Source organism: Tympanuchus pallidicinctus, unplaced genomic scaffold, assembly GCF_026119805.1.
Source record: "Tympanuchus pallidicinctus isolate F22 unplaced genomic scaffold, pur_lepc_1.0 scaffold15, whole genome shotgun sequence".
In the NCBI taxonomy this organism is placed as follows: Eukaryota; Metazoa; Chordata; class Aves; order Galliformes; family Phasianidae; genus Tympanuchus; species Tympanuchus pallidicinctus.
The window spans coordinates 2,110,739-2,135,262 of NW_026294669.1; the positions used below are offsets into that span (position 1 = coordinate 2,110,739).

The 24,524-nt window shown below is 48.0% G+C and overlaps 1 protein-coding gene across 2 annotated transcripts in view; it reads right to left on the reverse strand.

Moving 5' to 3' along the window:
* Positions 1-23,628, reverse strand: part of KIF5C (kinesin family member 5C) — a 66,811-nt gene extending 43,183 nt beyond the window's left edge. Inside the window, exons 1-3 of one of the 2 annotated variants that reach the window (XM_052675749.1) lie at positions 23,412-23,628; positions 5,333-5,423; positions 2,409-2,482 (exon numbers count right to left, since the gene is read on the reverse strand). In XM_052675749.1, coding sequence (XP_052531709.1) covers positions 2,409-2,482; positions 5,333-5,423; positions 23,412-23,537 — 291 coding nt within the window. In that variant the 5' untranslated portion in view covers positions 23,538-23,628. Of the gene's footprint in view, positions 1-2,408; positions 2,483-5,332; positions 5,424-21,775; positions 21,794-23,411 lie in introns of those variants that run through there. The other variant, XM_052675750.1, reaches the window with a different exon arrangement.
* Between the last annotated feature and the right edge of the window lie 896 nt (positions 23,629-24,524).

The window sequence follows — 24,524 nt, forward strand, 5'->3', positions numbered from 1 at the left end:
GCTGTGGCAGCTACAGATCCAGAAACAAAGGAGCTAAGCAGTGCCTCCTTTTCCCTAGGAGTGCTTAGATTGTTGCATATATTGCTAGCTCAGCCAAAGATTAGTGTGAATTCAGAGCTCTGTCCCAGGGACTTCTGCCTGCACAGAGATGTGTCAGCTCTGGCATCTCTGCACTGTGCTGCACTGCACAAGGTAAAGGGTGCTTGGTCTCTGCATAAAAGACAACTCAGGGAAGTATTTGTTTACATGTTCTCCTAACCTCTAGGAGCTTGTAGTATGTCTGCTTTCCTTTCCATAGCTTTCACTGTAGTGAGAAAGTAAGTTAATTTGTAAAACAAAATGATTAAGGCTGCATGTAATTCAATCACTGCACCTACAACTTTGTGAGCTTTGGCTTTCTCATTATTTAAGTCACTGCTGTCAGAATAGCAATGAAGCAATGAAGCAAGATGACATTCACTGCTTTAAAAACTATAATACCAGCACTCCATTGAAAAATAATTGGTTTAACTTCATTATGAATGGATTTTTATTAAAACAGGAATTCCACAGAGAGCATACACTGGAAGGGAAAACAAAGGAAACGATGGCTATTCACAGAAATCTGCAGGGAAAACACTGCCATGGGTTTATCTGTAACCTCAGAATGAGTTTGGAGAGAAGTGCTGCTGCTGCTGCTGCTGTCACTTTGACACTGCAGTTAGTAAGCTCCCCCAGAGCACCAGGACAGAGTTCTCTGCTCATTAAGGCCTCATTTTAAAAACAACATTAATTTTTAGGAGTTGGACTAGATGATCCCCAGAGGGATCCCTTCTGAGCCCTATAATTCTGTGATCCTACACAGCAAGCAGACAGGGGATAGTGAAGAGCAACATTTGAGACACTGCTGCTTGACTTTAAGATGCTGACAAGGAGGGACTTGCTATTGAAAACTGTAATGTAACAGCAGAGCCAATCAGTTTCTCCTGTCGAAAAAAACCTACATGTTTTTAAAGAAGATATTCATCCTGCTATGTTTTATTAAATGTTTTATTCACCCAGGAGGAAGGTGGATGTCAGAAAGCCCTTCTTGGCTGTATTACACCGCCGTGCCCTGGTTAAGCCTAACATTGATACCAGGCAGCACTCTGCATTTCACAGAAAATCCTTTCCCTATACAGGATTTCATATTTCTTCAACTTCAGACTATTTTTTCCTCCACAACATGCTGTAGCAACATTACAAGGGGATGTGAGAGTCAAAGAGGGATTAAACTGCATTTAGACTTGATTCCACTTTAGAAATGACAGCTTCTTTTTTATTAAAAAAGCAAAATGGACATTTTTCTACAGCCGTTTTCTTCATCACAGCTTGTAATTCCGAATATAAATTGGCTTTAAGAGATCTTTCCCCATGCCATGTGGAAGGACCCGCTCAAGCCCTGCAGACATTTTGATGTAATTACATTCAGAGCGGGTGGATTACTCAGTCACTGTGCCATCTGTGAGGCCCGAGCTAGTGATTTTCCCCATCCCTAGTCTCCAAAGGAGGCAAGGACAGACTTAATAAGACATGAGGCATCAGCTATTGCATCCTCCAGGAAAGGAGCAACTGTGGCAATTAAACAGCAATTTCATCAGGACCTACTGGCTCGAGAGAATATTGCTTTCCTTCTCCTTTACCCTTCAGGTCAGGTAGGTCAGCTGTGTTAATCACGTAGCAAAACCATCTGACGCTGTTAAACAAAGGACAGCTTTTTGTTTCCCTTCATTTCATTTAGCAGTGCTTTGCTCTGGATCTCCTGTTGAAAGTTCATAGTTGAACCCAAATGCTTTAAGACAAATACATGTGGCTTGTGCAGTGCTGTGACAGAACAATCCTGTGCTAGGATTAAATGTTTGAATAATCCTTCTGCTATAGGAAGGGACGAGAATATATGCATGTGTCTGCCAGAGCAGCAGGGGAAAAGCAAACCAAACCAAAACAAAAACTCACACAGAAGAAAAAAGACACTGTAGCAACTCCTGTAGCAGAAATAGGAACAGACTTAGGACCTCAGCCACAGGAGCTGATATTCTCCTCCTCTAAAGCAACAATTTCCAAACGCATCAGTTCATCCATCTGTGCCACAGCATGCGAGGCTGGTATTCCCAGAAGATGAGTACAAATGAGAAGACCAATAACCACGGCATGAATTTGAACAATCCTGCATGTAAGGGAACTGTATCCATATTACTGCATTCCCTGTGGATTAAGGAATCTCACTCAGCTTCTTCACAATTGATACACATGGCTAAGCTGTCACGACAAATATGGAAAGGCCATAGTGGTCTGTATTAATGAGCCCCTCACAGCTCAGTGTTCCAGCTAGTAGGTTTGTTCAAGCATGCAGTACATAAAATTCTACTGATTCAACTTTGCCACTGTACCTCCATGGTGTGTGTCTTTCCTGATGATGTCTGCCCATAAGCGAAGATTGTGCCGTTGTAGCCTTCAAGAACATCTGCAAAGGAGGAGGAAACAATTAAAGCTCATAATGGCATCTTGAAGCTGCACTATCAGTGTTTCATACATCTAAAATGCGGAAGGTCAGTCAGAAACATACAATGCAAGCTGCTATCTTCAAGCCTCCAAAGAAGAAGTTAAACAAGCTCACACTTTTTCTATTGCTGTTATCACTCAACAGTTCAGAGCCTTATAAATTTTCAAGCTTGTCAGCAAAGCAGGAGAGCAAAGGAAGAAGAGAGACAAACAGGAATTAGCTCTGTTGAAAATAGACTTCCAATCAAGGCAGAACAGTTCTTTATACTGTATACTTCCAAAATGACCCTGCACATAGCAGGGGGGTTGAAGCTACACAGTCATTGTGGTCCTTTTCAACCCAGGCCATTCTATGACTCTATTCTATGATTCTACTTACTGTAGCAGCTAATGAAGGAGAAGAAACCTTTAGTCTAAAGATCAGTAGTATTGACTCTGCTGCTCCCATCAGACCACCCCACTGCCTGTATATATATGCACATGTCCAGATTAAGTATTATTACACAGACAAATGTAATCTCCTTGTTTGCATCTCCCCATGTATGCATGCAGACGGTCCAGGCCTGCAATGGGACAGACTGTGATCTCCCAGCATACAAACGAGAGCCACCAACCCATTTAGAGTAATTTAAAACAATATGTGCAACTTTTTTACATCGGGCATACCATGAAAGTTAAAGGAACGTTGAAAACAGCTATTAATCCTGTGAGAACTTGGAAATCCTGAATGGAAACACTGCATGCATCCCAAGGCACCACGGCCCAAGCAGTAACGTGTGTAGGTTCAGCACAGGCCCTGCTTGTGGGACTATGCTGCCTACATGCAGACACATGATAGTTGGCCTGCCAAAGGGATGTTTGGGGAAAGGCTTTCCACTGAAGATGGTTAATTCACCATCTGTCAGCTGACTAAAAAGAGAAGATGGGCCCTGAGACAAACAGCCTGCCCAAAACTTCAAGTGGAAAAAAACAACAGATGAACAGGAATGATCCCACAAAGATCAGCTGTGGGTTTTATGTAACTCATAACAAACACGAGAGCTCGAGCACTCTTCTCCATTCCTTGCTGAGCCATCTCTGCATTGATTTTCAGCTTCACTCACTGCTGTGGATGGCTGTCCAGCTCAGTCCCAGCACTGCTGCCAGATGGTGCATTGCTGCAAATGTGGCAACACAGACACACTGGCACCGGGCATCCACAAAATCTGACAGCACCAGCAGCACTGCGCTGCCCAGTAAAGCTCCACAACACACTGCTCACAGCAGCTGTGGAGCTCTGGAGACCTGGAAATGGAGTGACGGCGAGAACTGGAGGCATTCAAGGCCAGGCTGGATGTGGCTCTGGGCAGCCTGGGCTGCTGGTTGGCGACCCTGCACATAGCAGGGGGTTGGAACTGGATGAGCATTGAGGTCCTTTGCAACCCAGGCCATTCTGTGATTCTATGGACTGGAATTGTGAAGCCCAAATGCAGCCTTTGGTAGCACATGCAGTGCCCACCCAGCACCACACCTAGTGGGTTGCTTCTCAAAATCTCCTTCCTTACGTTTCTCATGTACAGAACGTGACATACTTTGGCTGAATTACTGAGCTACTTACTTAAACCTAATCCCATTTCTTTTTCAGCTAAAAAAACCCTCATTTGGATCACTCTTATTGTCAACATCATTATGACAGCCATTGTTTTAGAGCCTGTCAGTCCAGCTGGTGTTTTTGGTGATAACATTAATCACAAGGAAACCATCAGCCACTTCATGGGAGTGTGATGAAGTCTGATAACAAATGGTAACCTTGAAAACTGATCTGAAAAGCCTCCAAGGTTTAAATATTGCTTCACATTGTGACACCTTCAGCTGATATTTCCATGAAGTCAATCACATTGTACCCAACTATCAGAAACAGAACAGCCTGCATCACATTCTTCACTTTATTAGGCTCCAAAGTGAACATTCAGTGTTTAATTTCTCTCACTATATCTAACTTTCACAGAAACAGGAACTCAGGACTGCTGCCTGTAAGAGCCACGTGAGACATCACACACACAAAAAAGGCAAACCAATTATTGGACATCAACTATCCAACATTAGCACACACTGGAATACTGGAACTCTTTGGAACACATCTACAAGTGGAGCTGTGTGTCAGCAATCTCAATGATCTCTAAGCTCTACAAACTCCAGTGCCACCAGTTTTTGTTAAAGGCTTACCCACATGAACAAGTCAGAATTGCTGTAATTAGCCTCCCCTCAGAGAGCAGGCAACTTGAGCCTTATGACTCATTTCCTCTCTACAACATCAAATTATTAGCTTCTGGTCCTGATCCCCTATCACCCAGACTACACGTGTGATGGCAGCCCACTTCCTCCTGAACAAAACCCAGGGCTGCCATCAACACAGCTCAGCCCAGGCCCTCTTCCTGCAGGCAGCATCCAGCTCACCAAGCTGCTTACTCCCCTAAAGGCTGCAGAGCTTTCCAGCACCGCTCCTGCACCTCTGAGCAACTCCAGATCTCCCATACCAACAGTGTTCACCACACAGCTTTGTGCTGTGGCCAGCTGTGATGACATCCCCACTATCTGAACACTGTGATTTAAAAAGAAAAACTGAGGACCGAACCCTGGGAGCAAGCAGGCCAGCCACTGCATGGAACCACTGAGGGACAGACAAAAAAAAAACCATCAAAAACCCATGCATGCAATAATTACTAAGTTCTGGTATAGACTGCTCTAGTATCCTGTCTTTAAATGGCTTGAGTGGACAGGGAGACATCATTTTCCTTCCCCTGAAACAGCAATAAAGAAGAACAACACCTACCTTTAACAATCTGCTTGGCACAGGCATTATAAACTTGCTCCTGGGTTGTGTTGGGAGGTAACACTCTGTCAAAGACATAGGGCTTCCCTTGCTGCAAACCAAACAGAGACTTTTGTAAGAGAAGGGACAACACACACAGTTATACAGACCCCCTTAAGCAGGCAAACTGAAACGCAGCACCTACTTTGGCACAAAGAAAGGCATTTGGTGCAATGGGAACTACAATATTTTGTTGACTACAGAGATGTGACATCTCATGTTCTCTGCAAGCATCTCTTCTATAGTTGGCAAAAAAAAAAGCAGCATAGGCTTTCTGTGTGCTTCTATTTGGGCCAGCAGCTACTGTTGCAGGACTGATTCTTTTCTCCCTCTACTTAAAAGGGAAAATATTCATTTGAATATTTACCAAAGATTTGCTGTTCATCACTGTAAAATGGTGAAAGCTGTGTTGTGAAAAACACAGACCAGAGCAACTTGCAAGTCCTGAGAGCTCCTTTCTGGTGACACTGAGGTGGCACGGCACAGACCCAGCACCCAGAACTTGGGCAGAAACTGCCCAACCTCATTTGTATGCTTAACATGCAGATATGTATTGGTAAAACCATAGGACAGACATGATAGAAGCAGCCCAGTCGGGCTGTGTGCTCAGAAATTATTAAGGTTTTTATTCTTATTACCACCAGGTGACAAAATGCCTTGTGCAAAGAGCCAGCCTTTTAGATTCTATCAGGGCTATCTCCAAACTGGGAGCCACCAGAGCCCCACCACAGACACCCTGACTCCTTGCTGTACTTATTCTGCATCTACACCTGGTAAAATAACTGCCACAGTCACTCTGAGAAGATGTTGATGCTCTTTGTAGCAAGTGCAGCTGGTTACAAGAGAGAGAGTAGCAACCCTGTGAACAGGTTTGTTTGATGCTTAAAGGACTAATCATTTTCAAGACAGCAGTTCAGTTCTTACAACACTGTAAAAGCAAGCTAGGCATTTGCATTTAAAGTAAGATTCCTTTATTACACTAAGCGGTCGTATCTTCATCTCCCATCAAAGCCCGTAATGTTTCCCGTCCAAGATGTGACATTTTGCTCTGAGATGAGTGCAGTGAGGGCTGCAAAGCTGCTGGCAGGTGGCTGTGTGCCTGTCGTAGTACTTTGCTCTGTGCCTCCAGTATGCTGCTGCTGCAGCCTGCAGCACTGTGCTCTGATAGCCAGCTCTGCCATGCTCCGGTTTGACTTCAGGCAGATCAAAAGCATGCATGCTCCTTAAATTTGGGAATGGATGATTGGAAGAGACCTTCAGTTCCAACTGCCTGCTGTATGCTGGCTGTCCCCCAGCTCAGGCTGCCCAGGGCCCAACCATGGCACCTCCAGGAATGGGGCACCACAGCTCTTGGAAGCAGTGCCAGGGCATCTCCACCTCTGGGTAAAGAGTTTCTCCCTAATACCTGATCTAAATCTCCCCTCTTTTAGTTTAAGTCCTTTCTCCCTTCTCTTACCATTATCTGACTGTGTCCACAGTTGCTCTTCCCCCCTGTTCCCTTTAGGTACTGAAAGGCTGCGATGAGGTCACCCCACAGCCTTCTCTTCTCCAGGCTGAGCCAGCCCAGCTCCCTCAGCCTGTCTTTTTATGAGAGGTGCTCCAGCCCTCTGAGCATCTTCATAACCTTCTCTGGAACCCCATCCTATCTCAAGGTTAGGAAAGTAAAAGTGATTTAAAAGAAAAAATCAGGGCAACAGCTTGTGCTGCAATGGGCAATCCAGACATTCCACTTGATCAAACAAGATCCAAAAGAGCAGACCATGACACCCAGCCCTGGTAGCAGCAGGACCACAGGACAGTGCCCAACCAGCCCCAGCCTCAGCACTCCATCTCATCACAGCTTTCTGTAATGTGCCATTTTCCCCTTGTAGTGCCCAGGGCTGTGGGGCTGCCCAGCCTGAAATTCCCAAATGATTGTGGAATCATTCCTCAACTGGACTTTTTACCTACTTATCCCCTGCAGAGGGACTGTCCCAGTCTGCTCACCACAAGCACTGGGTGCCAAAATATCAGGACATAAAACTACAAGGGTGGATAGTGAGAGGACAAGGAGGAACGGTTTTAAACTGAGACAGGGGAGGTTTAGCTTGGATATTAGGAGGAAGTTTTTCACACACGGAGTGGTGAGGCACTGGAACAGGTTGCCCAAGGAGGCTGTGGATGCCCCATCCCTGCAGGCATTCAAGGCCAGGCTGGATGTGGCTCTGGGCAGCCTGGGCTGCTGGTTGGTGACCCTGCACATAGCAGGGGTTGGAACTGGATGAGCACTGTGCTCCTTTGCAACCTTTGCAACCCAGGCCATTCTATGATTCTACGATTCTATTAGAGAGCTCCCAAAGGAGGAGTACAAAGATGGGGAAGGGACTGAGGGCAAGGGGTGTGAGGAGCTGCAGCCATAAACAATAGGCACTAATCAAAGAGGCCAAAGCACAAGTGCACACACAAGTGCAGCTATCCACCTACCAATTTATTCCCTTCACGCCTGAGCTGAGGCACATTAGCTAAGCAATGTGAGAGAGCAGCAGGGAGATGCCAGTACATCACTGCACCACAGCAAACATCGCACTTCAGGCAAACGCTGTTCCCGTGCCATCAATCCACTGAGCTCTCAGCAGCCCCAGTGCCAGAGCCTTCCGGAACAGCCCTGCTGTAATTGTGCTGCATGCAGCTGGAAGAGGCACCGCCTGTCATTTATCTGTCAGACTGAAAAGCTTCAAATGTAAAGCAGTAATTCACAAATGTGCTACGCAGGTCAAATTCCTTCCTCAGAATTTTTGTTCTGGAAAGCTGTAAGGCTGGCACACCCAGGGCTGGTGTCTGAAGGCAATAAATGCATGTTAAAGGGATTTTGGTGCCTCATCCCTGCAGGCATCCCAGGCTGGATGTGGCTCTGGGCAGCTTGATCTGCTGGATGGCAACCCAGCACGCAGCAGGGGGTTGGAACTGGATGAGCACTGTGGGCCTTTGCAACCCAGGCCATTCTATAAGTCCGTGATTCTAAAGATCCCAAAGCAGCTGTCATCAGGAAGACAAAATTAGAGTTCCACTATCCAAGCAGCACTTATATTTCAGGGGAGGGTTTTTATGGCTCATCTCCCTGTTGATTTTGGACAAAGACAACTCAGGGCTCAGGCTCAGCAGCTTTCTCAACTCCTGAGGGTACACACTAAGATCTGGAGATTTTTCATTGTAATTTATTGTATTTTTGGGGTGCTGTGCTTCCAAGCTCTGAGTTTATGGCAGACTTTCCTCGAAGGTAACAAGAGCCACATCCATCCTACAAAGGCAACGTGATGGCAGAGCCAAAGCTTTTGCTCCAGAGCATAGACAAGGTGAGCAAGCACAAACATCACCATATTCCTAGCATCTCCTTAAACAGGACTTTTTTCCTATTGCCACCTTCAGAAATAACGCTTTTTTCCTACCATAATTCAACCTGAACTAAGTACCGAAATCAGGAGGATTTCAGCCTTGTTACAGCTTATTCAAGAGAATAATAAGCAGCCAAAAACAACATGTCACTTCAGGAAGCGACGCTACCAATTTTATCCCCATCCGTTATTTTTCCATTCATTTGGAATGGAAATTTCTCATTACAGGCCATGTATCACCTCTCACACATCAATCACATCTTCCTTGCCATGCCACTGCTTCCTGCAGTCCCTCTGACAATCTGCTCCATTAACTGCTGCACCACGGTTGGGCTGAGTGCTCAGCAACACCCACACCTCTGACAGCCCCCTGACTGCAGGCAGAATGCCACCCAGACGTGCTGCCAACTCCTTCACCACGTTCATGCTCTTACTGAATTTGCAGATTTGCTGTTTAATAAAAAAACAAACCCAAAGATTTCACAGGCACAAACAGAATTCTACTGATGCACCACCAGAATTGTGATTTCACAGGCAACGTCACAAGGCAGCGATGTCACTGGAAGATAATGCACTCTCAATACAACATAACTGAATGCATTTCCTGATTTAAAAGAAAAAAAAAAGCTCTGCTCTTCTAAATTTCAGGCAGAGATGAAATGGGAAATGGTTCAGCACTTAGAGCAGCATGCTAACAATTAGAGCCTGAATGCAGCTCATGGTTAATTCCCTGTGATCTTCAGGCTGGCTTGGATCCACGTGTACCTGCAGGAAGCATTGAGTTGTGGCAGGATCCACAGCCCCACAGGGAGCTCCAGAGTGCTTTATGAGAAGCGTGAGCAGAATGAGATGGCTTAGAACTGAGCACCCAACAGCCAGCACATAGCTCAGGTATGGAATCAATAAAGTAAAAGGGAAGAAAGGAATACAAAACCCTGAATTTATTTGCTTTTTTGGGCTGTATGCAGCTACCTGAATCAGATGAGGAGCTACAGCCTGAAAACATGCCCAAGAATCAGAGATATCATTCACATTTATTCATTTATTAAGACAGACACAGATTTGCTCTGCTTGCACTGGAAACCTGAAGACGAGCATGAAGTCAGTAAGGACATTTCTTTAGAAAACTGGATTGGCCATGGGCTGTGTTCCACCAGCCTGACCTCAAGGCTCCTTGTATCACATCAGTACATCTCATATTTGGTTGCATGCCGTGCAGCCCATCTGCACACACCGCAGGGAGCACAGAGGGGCCCTGCAGAGCTGGGGAGGCCAGGGGCAGCTGTGTGCAGCACACAGCCTGCTCACACACACAGCCTGCTCACACACACAGCCTGCTCACACACACAGCCTGCTCACACACACAGCCTGCTCACACACACAGCCTGCCACAGGAAGGCTGCAGGCAGCTGAGCACCTGACAGAGCACAGAAACAAACTTATCAGCTGAACTGCTGGGCATACAGCAGCCGTGCTGCAGCACTCCAACGCTCCGCTCAACCCAATTCCAACTGATGCAGTGGAAATGAATGGTCTGTAGGTGGGTTTAATACACCATACAACACTGCACTGTGGATGAGTATTCAGGTAACAACATCGTGTGATATGTAGGAGCTTAATTAAAGGGAAATTATCTCCCAGTTCTCACCAGCACCATCCGTGCCTGTGTAGGAGAGGTTTTATAAATAAAAGATTCTTAATTGCAGGCCCAGAAGACAGAATTTTTTAAAGATCAGAAAGCAAACTCTTACCAGAAGCAATTCACGTTTTCCATCAAGGCTCAGAGTAACCTTAATGCACTACAGAGCTAACAAAATTCTCCTAGAGAGACTCTTACACTTTGGTAATACTCCTAAAAATCAGTTGGAAAACAACTGAACACAAACACTCTGGTCTGAGCAGGCGCTGCAGAACCATTTGAGTTGAGCAACATTACTTTTGCACGGCAGCTTTAATTATTGATCTTCCTTCTGAACATCCCTGTGGCTTTGATAGGATCAGGCACGTGGCCAAAGACCTGTTTTTAGCTCTCACTTGCAGCAGAGAGAACCTTTAACTCTTTGTAACAACAGCACTGCTCTAGTATGGTACGGATCTTTGATTTAGGAAAAGAGGCTTCCAAAATTATTTAACAGCTTCTCTTTCCCTTTAGATGCACGACCTGGAAAATGCATTCTGTAAAGAAAAAAACAACAACAATTAATTCTAAACATCAGGATATCCCAGCACAAAGCCAACTGTTCAAGAACACCCTTCAGCAACACTCTGGGCAAAGAGGTACACAGGCAGAGCTCTCCACCATTATCTTGCTAGGATGGGATGCTACCAGCTAACACAGGGAAGCAGTGTGAGCACCTCCTAAGCCTGTCAGCACCCCAGATTCTCCTGGCTGTTAGTGGACCTGTAGCAGCTCTGCTCTGGGTTGCTTCCAGAGCACTGCAGGCATCACAGGGCCATGCAGCACGCATCAGAAGCACCTACCCATTCCCACGCACCACAGAAAGAAGGATCTCTTACTTGAGGGCCACCAGCTTGCTTGTCCTCTTCTGGGGCTGCCCAGCATCATCAGCACAGCAGCATGGCCTGGGATGAAGGAAGGCCCCAGGAGCCAGGATCCAGCTGTTCCACCTGCCCCAGTGGCTCCAGCAATGCAGCACACAGATGTTGAGCTCTGCATGGCCTGGCTGTGTTGTAGAGTGGAGCCAAACGCTCTCGGTATCTCAGTGCACTGCTCAGCAGCCCACGTGGCAGCTGGTGGATTTGGGCTGCATTTACTGAACTGCTTACGTAACGGCACACAAATGATTTGGGAATAGAGGTGTTACACTCTGCAGCTTGGTGTGAAGCACCTTTGTCTTTACAGATGTGAATGTTTGTAAGAAAGAAGCTCAGTGGCTGCATAGCACTGGCTCAAAACGAGCATCATGCCCAAGAAATCGAGATAACACTTCCATTTCTGAAAGCTAAGCTTTAAGTAGAATAATTCCCTGCTCTTCAGGAAAGGCTTTTTTTAGCTACTACCTCAGCAGGCCTCGCAGCTCTACTATACAGTGGGAGATGTATGCTCCTGTATCATGCTGGGAAGAGCAGGACTCCCTCTGCAGCATGATCCCTCTCAGTCTCCAGATAGCCTGCATTGCTGCACCGTAACAGAAAGCTACTAGTTCAAATTAACGTGCTCTAACTAATTTAATAGACCTCTACATGCCTATTCAAAGCTGCCGTCACAACCTACTCATTTCACTTCTGCAAAGCACAGACAAGCTTAATTAAATTAACTTTGAAATGCTGTCATTTGCATTTTAGCTGCAGCTCCTCTCTGCGTCAGAGGTTCTTAACTAAACAGGAATCTCACAAGGGCAACTGGCATGTATTATTCTAAGCCCTGTGAGGTACAACAAGGTTCTGACCTTCCAAAACTTTCTAGAAAAAAAAAACACAACACCCCAGTTTGAAGCTCATAACTTAAAAATAAGGTGATCAAAGATACCCTGAGGCAGCTCCCTACAGCAGCAAAGGGAGAGCATCCAGGCAGTGACATCCCATGGGTGAGGAGCTACAGGAATAAATCAGGAGAGCATAGCATCTCTGCATACCAGCAGCATTTGTACCATGCCACCAAAGCCCCCAAAAGGCGGGCAGACAATTCAGAACATGAAACAAAGCAAAGGGAAGATGCTGCTCCACAGCTCCACAGCCCTAGGACCAGACACGGCTGCATCTCCACTCTGCCATGCTGGTGTTGTGTTAATCTTCACTTTGTTAAACATATCACTTACAGATTTATGAGGAGCTGGATGGCTCAGGAGATTAGTAATGGGATACTGAGCGCTGTCAGTTGTAGATTCAAATCCAACTCAGGTCAGGAGAGGTCAAAATTAAATGAGAGGACATCACTGATCCGTATGACAGCTTTCCTTTCAGCACACTCTGCAAAAGCAAGGATTGAGGGGAATCAGCGAGCAACCCACACCATTGGTGCTGGAATGTCCCACCAGGCTGGATATATATAGTGGCAAAGAGAAACAAATGAGATGCTTGCACTCCCGCTGCCTGCATTGTACAGGGTTTGTTCTGCAGAGAAAGCATTTCACAAGTGTAGAAGTGTCACAGTTGCAGCTGGGCTGTGCATCCACAGAGTTTCTCTGCGACTTCCAGAGACCGCACCAAGGCACAGCACTGAAGGTGGGGGCTCAGCACGTTCCACTAAGAGGATGAGAACAGTTCTGCCCTGTTGCGTGAACCACAAACTGCAGAAAAAGCAGTAGAAATTCTTCTTGTAGATTGTTTTCCTCTGTTCTTACAAACTGAAAAAAATCTCAGTTTGTCCAAAAGCCACAATGAGCTGTGCCCAGGACAGAGAGCAGACACCAGTGCCCATCCCCAGATGAAGCAGCTGTGCTCACTGAGATCAGGAAACAAAGTTACCCCTCAGTACCTTGCTGGCTGGTTGTGCTCCTGATTTCACACAGAAACCCCTAACAGCAACTTAGACTTTGCTTCCTTATCTCAGAGAAACCAAATCTCAGTAGTGCTGGGAGCTTGGAATTTTACTAAAAAGGTAAAACAGAAAGATTATCCCTGGTCTGCGTCGGCTTCCTTTCCTGCAGTGCAACTAAAAAGGAAGTTTTTCCCCCAGAGGGTGGTGAGGCACTGGAACAGGTTGCCCAAGGAGGCTGTGGATGCCCCATCCCTGCAGGCATTCAAGGCCAGGCTGGATGTGGCTCTGGGCAGCCTGGGCTGCTGGTTGGCGACCTGCACACAGCAGGGGGTTGGAACTGGATGAGCACTGTGCTCCTTTGCAACCCAGGCCATTCTATCATTCTATGAATGAACACAGAAGTACAGCAACCATTCTGCACATTCTTCTGCCTTCTCCATTGAAAAGTGACACTAGCAGAAGAACTGAAAGGGCAGCAAACAGCACAGTGCTTAATGGAGTCATAGCTGTAGAGGTATGTAATGCACAGCTGTGCTAGCACAACCTCCTATCCTGCAGCTTGCCTGGCTGTAGCCCAGACTTGTGTGCATCTCACCATTCCCCCTATTAGCTACAGTGTGAGCATGGAAGAGCTCCACAGAAGCTCCAATTGCAGGCAGAGCAATTTCCCTGTCACCAGGCAATGCAGACAAGTTGCTCCTGGCAACAAACCTCTTCAAACGTGGACGGAGAGCAGCCCTCACCAAGGTGATGCCATGCACTCGTGCAGCCATTTTGAGGAGCTGTTGCCCAGCACCATTTCTCTCCGTGCTGGTGTTACTGATTGCAGCACCTGGGGCAGATAATTGCTTCCTTTTGCAAGCTCCTTCGCTCCACAAGCAAAATGCACATCTAAAAGCTGATTACACAGGAACATGGAGTGAGATTAGCATCTGCCAGGAAGGAACGTGCAGGAGCTGCGGCGATTCATCAGGTGCTTTGATTCCCACTGCTGTCTCTCCCACCTCTCTTTGCTCTGCTAACACTTCTACTGACTTCTTTCATCCTTTCCTATCTGGAACTTCCTCTCCTCCTGCCATTTCACCCAGTTCAAGGTGGGCCTTCTCACAAAGCTAAGATGGAGGATGGAGGAGGCAGCGGTCCCCAGGGAGGCACAAAGCCACCCACCCAACAGAGCCAGCTCACCCAGGGCTTCCATTCCTGCTCCCTTTGTATAAAGAGGAACCAGCTCAATCCCACCCACAAGCTTAAAACCAACAAGCTTCTGCTTTTTGGCTTATCACACTGATTTCCTTAGACAACTCATCTCGGTATTTGGAGAAAAACTAGAACCTGCAGTGCTAAGTGGTGTGCCCAAATCTCATAATTTGGATTGCTGATCACCTACATCTGTGGTGAAGAAATTCAGTGTTGTTCAAATTTCATTCAAAATTCAATGGAACTGATTATGAACAGCTTTAAATTTGGTAGTGAGAATGTCTATGTCTACGTCAAGCGATCCCACAGTAAGCGAGCTGCAGGGATGAGTTGTTGGGTTCTGTTTGTGTTACTGCTCACAATATAGCTCAGTTACACAGAAAGCATGAATAAAAATCACTTAATTTTTGCTTTTTTAAGTGCAGTAATACATATTTTGGCTCATAACCCCATCCTGTGACTTTACTGTAGCCAAAAACGTATTACGCTATTCATATACAGCACATCCCTCGTAAAGCACACCAAGGAGATCAGCAGAGCAGCCCCACTTTCTGCAAATTATCCAAGAAACAGGCAGTGCTGGCTACTGTTATCTGACAGTAATTCTATTACCAGATTTAGTAACACTGAAATGTTCCTTCTGCAGTTCCCAAATCTTCAAAGCAGGGGACAATCTGGTCTGTCACACAGCATTCCCTCACAATGTTCACGAGGCACAAAAGGGATCACAGTAATGCCCATACATGTGAGCAAAAGCACGTGTGCTCTTTCTTGACCCGGTGCAGCAAGCGAGACAAAGAATGGGCCGTGGCCTATGGGTGGACTCATACAAACCCAGCACCTATGCTTCTCATGTAAATAAAGATTTCTATTTCTCTCTATCAGGAATGAACAAAACCCGCCAGATACAGGATTGTCAGCTGGCAGAAAAGGAGTGGGAAAATAATCACGAAGGCCTTTCTTGGCATCCAGCTCCGGTGCAGTAGACACAAGCCATTCTGCCAGCAGACCTCAACCTCCAGCAGCTCTGCTTACCCTTAAGCTCATCACTTGGCACCACCATTTCCAACCAAAACTCACATCCTTAGTACTGAAGCCAAAAAGGTCTCTACTTCTCCAACATTACTGTTTATTCAACTTACAGTTCCTAGCTCCCCAAATCTCTTAAACCCTCATGACTCTAAACGACACCACATTGCTGGAGCAGCTTGGGCTCACAGAACTTCACTGACCTCATTGCAGCCTTCCAGTACCTAAAGGGAGCCTACAAACAGGAGGGGAATCAACTCTTGGAAAGGGTAGATAACAGCAGGACAAGGGGAAATGGTTGGAAGTTGAGGGAGGGGAGATTTAGGTTGGATGTCAGGGGGAAGTTCTTTGCTATGAGAGTGGTGAGGTGTTGGAACAGCTGCCCAGAGAGGCTGTGATGCCCCGTCCATCCCTGGAGGTGTTCAAGGCCAGGTTGGATGGGGCCCTGGGCAGCCTGGGCTGGTATTAATTATGGAGGTTGGTGGCCCTGCGTGTGGCAGGGGGGTGGAGCTTCATGATCCTTGAGGTCCCTTCCAACCCAACCATTCTGTGATTCTGTTATTCTGTAACTTCATGGGAAAGGAGAGGAGGCAAAACCAGAGTATACATGGCCTGGGAATAAGACTCCGAGCCATGAGCTGAGTTTTGCTCACTAGCTGAGAATCCATCCCTGCCCATCAGGTGGCCCTAGCCATGCTGATCCACCCTTCAGCACCAGGCAGCCATTAAATGTAAGCCTCCAAACCCAACAGAGAGGCAAGATGGAAGGAGTATTCCAGTTTTTTAATGGGTGGCTATTTGATAATACTTAGAAAATCTGGGCTGCACACAGAGGCAGGAACGGACAGAATAAATCCCTTATCACCAACAGAAACAAACATTTTCTTTAAGTATATACATACACTCCAGAACAGCAAGATTAACTTTGCTTTAAGGCTTGTTTGCATCACTGAACTACTTTCCTTTGAAGTTAAATCGTAAACGATACCATAAAGTGAAAAGTAATCAAGCAAATGTGTTTTCTACTGGGTATTTGTGGTTGACCTGGAAAGCAGTGAGAAAATACGAACGCATACAGAGAAGTTCTGCTCCAGCTGAATGACTCAGGCTGCTCTGGTGGGAACAGGACTGTGTGCTATGAGCTGCTCCAACAGAGAGACAAAGAGGCAGAGAAATACACCTCCCAGCTGCATCCCGGGCCTCCCTCAGCATGCTCTAGTGCCAGCAAGCACAGCTGGCTCAGCTATTTGTACCACAGAGCGACGTGTTCAAAAACAGCCCCAAACCTTCCTGAGCACTGATAATCTGTTCCAAAAAATCCGAGTGGACAACAGAAAATGGCAGCGCGCTGTAAGAAGTCGCAGTGCTGTTCACATCCCACTGCTGGCTTCTGAACAGACACTCAAGCAAATCAGAGCTGCACAGTTGAGAGAAGAGATTCCAACTACCGAGTTCTGCTAACAGCTTTGCTAAAAATATTCTCTAACCCAATTACCTCAATGCAGGTAATGGTCTCCTGCACGTCCTGCACTCGGTGAAAGGATCTGGCAGTCAGCATGTGATGCTCGTGTATCAGAGGTTTGACCTCTGCATAGATTCCCAACCCAAAAGCTGGCTTTCCATCTCCAAAACAAGAGGTCCTCGCCACTTTATAGGCTGCTACAAGGACAATTAAATGGGAAAGACTGTGTCATAATGACAGCTGTGAGTGCAAGTATAAGATGGATTAAAAAACCCTGTATCCTGGAGTACAGCAAAAGTCATCACATGTCTTTGGGCCAATTAATAGACTTAATATATATTTCAGTATGGCATCCTTCTCATGCAGCAGAAATGTCACAGCCCAGCACCATGATGAGGCAGCAGGTGAAGTTTCTCAGCAGACACCGAGGCACTGAAAGGATGATTCACTACTTGCAAACGCATCTAAGAGGACTACTATTAAATATTTAAGTTCTTATCTCGGAGTATTCATTTCTCAGAGGGGAAAGAAAATCCAACTCTCTTGTCTTCAATTAGGGTCTGTCTCATAATTTGATAATATACATGTTCTGAAGCTGCCATGGGACCAATTATCAATATCACAACGTGAATGCGATAGCAATCACACGCATTTCCAGAACGTCCCATAAAAAGCCAGGATCCAAAGAAGCCATAAGGGCTTGGCTCTTTCCCACAGATGACTAAGGATAGGAATCCATCAGCAATACCACGCTCCACACCTTTAAGATTCTGAAGCACCCCATTTAGGATGATACTGTTTTTTTTTTTAAATGTGGTTTTAAAGAATGCAGCATCTTCATTCTCCAAATCAACAACTAAAGCAACCTGACCAAGGTGCCTCCCTGGGTCACAAAGCCACCACCTGGGCAAGCACTGCTAAGCAGCTGGTACTTTCTAATGGAGAGAGAAATGCAAACATCAGCAGTGCTGCAGTGAAGCCAAAAGCATCAAGCAGACATTGAGCAGCTCCGGATCCCTTTGCTGCTCCCATATGCACAAGGTGAGCCCAAGCAGTCACCCCTCCTTGCAAGTGATTTCCAGTAACCCAAGTTTCTTTAAGTGCCATTTAATCTCATCCTCAGCAGAAAGAAAAGCCCACCCCGAGGAAAGCACAGCTGTGGGAGCTGCAGGTGTGGAATTTTGGACACACCTGCTGCTCTGGCAGCCCACACGCCTCTAGCAGAGCTAGGAATGTGTCAGTGATGGGAGATGAATGAGGTATTTCCAAACCAGATTGGAATCAAACACATCCCAATGGAGGTTGCTTCAGTGATGATGGAAAGGACACCGAAGGTAACACTGAGGGTGTCAGCAGTCCTGTTAAAAACTGCCAAGAAAAACTAAACTGAATTATTCTCTCTTCCAAAAACTCATCTCTGCTTTTATGGAAGCATCCCTTCCCCCTAAAAATTCCTCAGAACGCTGCCACAGAGAAAAGCATATTAGTAGCAGAGACATTAAGTTGGCCTTTCACCCCCTGCTCTACCTTCTGCAATGGATTGCATTCTCCTGGCACAGCTTGAAGCGCTGCAACAGTAGGTGGAGATGGAAGTGCACATCACTCCTCCACTGCACGCTCAGCCCTCCTCTGGGTAGGGAGCCTCACAGAAATCATCTCCAGCGATGCAGAAAAAGCAGCACTCCCAGTCTTCCCAAACGCCAGGCAATTCGATGGTATCAGATGGAACAGGCACTTCCAGAGCTGAGCCCAAACAGCAGTGACTAAGCACTGCATCTCGGGAGGAAAACAAAGCCTGCAACCCAGCTGGAGCAAGAGATGCACATTGCTGAATGCACCGAGTGGCCTTGCTCTAACATGGAGCAGATCTGCAGGAGCTACCAGAGCAAACAAGACAGCATCAATACAGTGACTCAAGTCCATGTTTGAAAACCTACCTTAATGAACATTCCCCAGTACAGGAACGATGTGGAGCTCTTGGAGCGGGTCCAGAGGAGGGCCACTAAGATGGTCAGAGGGCTGGAGCACCTCTCCTATGAGGAAAGGTTGAGGGAACCGGGCTTGTTTAGCTTGGAGAAGAGAAGGCTGCAGGGAGACCTCATGGTGGCCTTCCAGTACTTGAAGGGAGCAGGTAAACAGGAGGGGGATCGGCTGTTTGTGAGGGTGGACAGTGATAGGACAAGGGGGAATGGTTTTAAACTGAGACGGGGGAGGTTTAGGTTGGATATTAGGAGGAAGTTTTTCACACACAGGGTGGTGATGCACTGGAACAGGTTGCCCAAGGAGGCTGTGGATGCCCCATCCCTGCAGGCATTCAAGGCCAGGCTGGATGTGGCTCTGGGCAGCCTGGGCTGCTGGTTGGTGACCTGCACACAGCAGAGAGTTGGAACTGGATGAGCACTGTGCTCCTTTGCAACCCAGGAAAGCCATTCTGTGATTCTATGAATATAGCATCTATAATTTTAAGTTCCAAAGCTGTCATTTGCAATCTGTGTTTCTGACAGAACAGGTAGGCAGAAGGAAGACAGACATTTTGAGAGAAGGATATCCAGACAGAATGGGAAGAACACATTAAAAAGCCTCCAGTGCTCTGAGAAAGCACCAGTGGGAAACTGCTTTGGTGAAAACAATAAACTTTGTATGCTGATTAAATGGCCTTCTTCCTAGCACCATCACCAATACGTAGATGCTACTTTTCACACTGTTTCTCTTGCTGTCAAGCACACACAAACGGAACCCCCCAAACCCAGTCCATCAACACAGAAGTAAGCAGCTATGCTATAAGCCACAGAAACGAGGCGTACCCTCTCAGTGCCCCATGACCACCACCTTATGCACAAGATTTTGGAAGGAGATATGAAGCACAGCTGTATGCCTTAGGAAAACAATTCCTCTTTTTAAAGCAACCTCAGCATACAAGCCCTGGCTGGCTGCTACAGCAGTTCTGCAGCAAATGGAACCCTTTATTGTGGAAGGTACAGAAGGGACATCCCAGCCTCGTGGAAGGAGCTGCGTTGCACTGATGCTTCCCAAGCAAACTAAACATAACTATCATCTATCTTCTTCCTGAGGTAATGAGCAGCTTAAGCTACCAAAAAAAATCACCCCCCAAAACACACACACGCAAAGTTCCAGATCTGTCAGTCTTGTGCTGCTGCTTCTCTGGAAACAGCCTGACCTGAAAGCAGCACAGTCCGTAGTCACGGGGACCGAGCACAGCACATCATGGTGCATCTGTCCACGTAACAGCAAAAGGCAGCAGGCTACAGATTGCTGCAACTCGTGTCTGGGTGTGGGGAAAACTCGTGGTACAGAGGGAAAGATTACTGGAAAGGAATCCCTCAGCTCTTGGTGCCTTTGGATCCCATCAGTTCCATACAACACCACACTTAGCTATGAGAGCTACCAACATCCCATAGCTGCGCCCTGCAGTAGCTTTCCTACAAAACGTGCCCAGTCCTCATGCAGCAGCAGTGCTCAGCAGAGCTGGAAGGCTGACCGAAGACAGTAGGGGACAGAGACCAGCATCAAGCACCCAGATAGATAAGGGTTCTCCTAGGGGAATGATGTACTGCATATCCCCTGCAACATTCTGCAGCGAGGCAGAAGCCCCATCTGAGTCTGCATTCGACATCAGACAGGCAGCAGTGCTTTGTAGGAGGTATTTATAGACACGCCACAAACAAACCCCTGCAAACAGACTGCCTGTGCACCACGAGGCAGGGATGGATGCCTGCCTTTGTCAGGAGCACCACGTACCACAGCCCATGGAACAGGAACACAGCACAGGATGGGCTCTCACCATATTCTTTGGGTTTTGTTGAAGCTGTAATTTATTTGCTACCGTGGCTTTGGGTCAGCTGGTTTGTTTGAAGGTCTCTTAACTACAGCTGCTCTCAGCCTACAGGGATCTCCATACAGGAGGGGCTTATAAATGTGACTTTTTACATTACTATCAACTCTGACGCACAAGAAATAAAAGGTAAAACATTTCCAAATATCCCATAACCTGTCTGCAAAACAACACTGTAAACAGCAGCGCCATTTACATCCAAAAGCATACAAAACACCGCTCAGATTCCACCCCAAGCCAGCCATCAGTTTTTGGTTTGTTTTACCCCACAGAACACAGCACTGCTAAACCACAAGGACCACGGAGCTGCGGATCAGGTGACGATTTATTTTCTTTCACAACAGTGAGCCATGTGAAACACTTCATAGGTGAGCAGCAGCATTATCCACTCTGCAGCAGGCAACCCTGCCTTGCCCCACATCACGCTACCCAGGGGCATGAGTCCAGCCTGGTCAGCTCAGCAGTGTGGCAGAGGGGCTCCCCATGAATCCCAAAATGATATGCACCTGAGGCACAGAGGCCTCCAGCTCCTCTGTGTGCAGGTGCTCATGAAAGACAGCAGCCAGGGATGGGGAGGCATTGAAGGAGCCACCATCAGAAGCCTGCTGGAGCTGCTGGCTGGGGCAAATGGCTGCATGCGCTCGAGTAAGACTGGGAGAAGGTAAGCCAGCAAGGAAAGCACATTTCTAGGAATGTCAGCCAACACAATCAATCAGAAAGTCACCTTGAGGTTGCAGAGGAGCAGAAACATAAAATGAAGCTGCAGTCTGTTGGGACTATGGTGGAGCTAACCGCAAAAGAGAGCCATGCATTTACCACCATCACCTTTGGCTGCCACAGTTAAAGATGAGAGGTGTATTAAAGGCTATTTATTCTACTTCAAAATTTTAAGTATAAAAATACGCTCTTATTTTGTGCTATTCTCCTTCCCGTTTCCTTAATCGCAGAAAATACTCAGCAAGGCACCTCAGCCCTCCTGCCCTGCCCACACCTCCCTGCAACCCACGGTCAAAGCACACAAGCACCCATGGAAGAGGTAAGGATGTACAACCATGGATCACAGCCCAGCTGCAAGGCCTTCCTGATGAGCAGCTCCTAAACAAATGAACCCAGGCATTGCAGAAAGCTTCGCTCCTGATGTGGAAGAGAAACTCACACCCGCCGTTACACTTCCTCCATTGCAGCTTGTTGTCAATAAACGCCGAGTCCCGATCTTCTGTTGTTGTTGCAAAACTTGCTCGAGGCATCAAGAAAATGGGAGATGGTGGTGAGAGGTTCATAAGCAAAGCATCTCCCACAGTCACGCTTTAGGGAAGGAGAAGTAACTTCATTTGCACTTTTGTGCAAGAAAAAAGGTAGAGATTTCCTTTAAGCATTCAGATTTTAGTTTTTCTGATAGGATGAGAGAATTGCTACGAGCTTCCTTCGTTCTTTATTATAACAGAATCCTTCTTACCCACATTTTCTGCAACAAAAAGTAAAAGCTGCAATGCAGTGTTTTCCAAATGCCGTAGGAAAACAGCACTGGGTTTTGGTTTGTTCCCTTCCTGTGCAATGGTTCTGAAGGCTTTCAGACTGCAACGCTGCCGTTCAGATGGAAGCCCACAGACTGAGGTCTCCTCCCCTGCCCTGCCCTGAGCAGGGTTCCTGAGCAGGAGAAAAGCAATCACCTCCCATCTCCACAAATAGCAAATAGCTTTTTCAAAGCAGTGCAGTCGCTGTCATCCACACAACAAACTCCTGACTCACAGACGTGCGTTACGTACCTGCACGCAAAGGAAGCAACCCAAATTCCACCATGATCAACACCGTTAAGGGGGGTGCTAAATTTCAGTATTTTAATAATGGCTTTTAATACGCGCGAGGGTTTATTTAAGGCGGAAAGAAGGAAGATGTGAAGCAAATGGCAGCTGAAGGCCCCGGCGGTGCCGCAGCCGCTCCTCCCAGGGATTGATACCCGATGAGATCAGCCCATTGTGAGCGCTGCCTTGCCTAGCTGCAAAGGGCTGAGGTAAAAGGGAAGGGAGAGGAGGCAGTTAGCTGTTCCTGCCCACAAACGACTCGCTTACGACAAAACGACGAAAAAACCAGTTATTTAAGGGCTTTTTCTGTGTGAAAGTCGCAATAGATGCAAAGTTTTAATAAGAAACCTCACGAACCATACGACCGATGATGCATTGCTTTCTGCACCGTTACCTCACTTCCAGCGCCCTGCGCCAGCAGCCCCCCGTGTCGGTCGGTTACTGCTTTACCTCAGCCGAAAAACCCCTCAAACAGCCCCACAAAGGCACGGGCCGAGAAACCCGCGCATCGCCCACGGCGCAGGCACACACCGGGAGCGCCCGGACAGCGTTCAGAGGATGCTGGGAACCATTCCTTCTCCAAAGAGCGGTACGGCCCGACGGGGGGTCGGGGGGGGGCACCGCCCCTGGGGGCGTCCCAGAGCCGCGGGGCTGCGGCACCGAGGGCGACGTCGGTGGGGCTACGGAAGCCAAGGCTGGAAGCGCGGCGGGATGCGATGCCGACGACGCGCCGTCCCCGATCGCCCCCGCCGCCTTTGTCCACCCCCCCGCCGCCCGCGCAAACTTTCCCCGCGGCGCTGCCGCAGCACAGCGCGGTGCGAGCACGCCCAGAGCCCGCAACGACATCGCTGACATCAGCCCCCCGGCCACAACGCCACCACTCACCCCGATGACCACCGTCTCCTCGCCTTTGAATTTAGGGATGAATTTATCGCCGCGGAGGATCTCCGCCTCGTTGAGGGGCCGGAAGCGGCACATCACTTTGATGCTGCACTCGGCGGGATCCGCCATCTCGGCGGCTCCGCGCTGCGCGGCGCTCCTCCGCCGGGCAGGTGCCGGTGCCGCAGACGCCCCGCTGCCGGCGGGAGGGGAGGGGCGGGGCGGGGCCGGGCGAGGCGGGGAGCCGCTCGGTGCCGCTCAGAGCCGGCAGCGGTCGCGCATCCCCGCTCGCCTCCCGCCCCGGCGCGGCTGCCGGGCTGCAGGAGCGGCGCCTCGCCCCGCCGCGCCCCCGGGGCTTTGTGGCCGCTCCGCAGTACGCCGGCCCCGCCCGCCGCGCGGCACGCCGGGAAATGGAGTCCGCGCCCCCCGCCCTCATCGCGGCTCTCGGCCCCGTGACCGAGGGACGCGGCTGCTTTCTGCCCCAGACGGGAACAAAGAGGGATGGCTGTGAAGCTGCTCTTCTTTAGTCTATCAATTGAGCTGGCACAGGGCAATTTACTCCCCGCCGTTCTATTATCCTGAAATTCCGTGAGGGAAAGCAGAAAGCAGAGCAGCGCAGAGCAAAGCTCTGACATGGATACAGCACCGAGAAGGCCGGCAGCGTGCAACCTGTGAATCAGCATCTGGAAAAAAGAAAGCTGTGCTCTCCCTACAGCTCTAAAGCCATATTTCCTTATTTGCCAGAGGTAACCCTGCCTCATGTGCAGCCCCAAGGCTTCAGCCAGCTCCCTCCATTAAAGACACCTGGAACAGTCTGATCTGCCACATCAGGTCTCCTCCATCATTACCTCCCCCCTAGGAGAGCAACAGGATGAGAGGTGATGGCCTCATGTTGGGCAAGAGGAAACACTCCATCTCCAAAGAGCAGTCAGACAGTGGCACAGCTGCCCAGGGAAGTGTCCCAGAGCCATGGATGTGGCACTGATGGATGTGGGCACTGGGCATGGCAGCAAGGGCCTGGGGAGCCTGCAGCTCTTTACCAACCCTTTTTATCATAGTATCATGCTTGGAGACATGCAATCAGTGTTGCTGCTCTGGGGAAAGCAACAGGACTGAGAC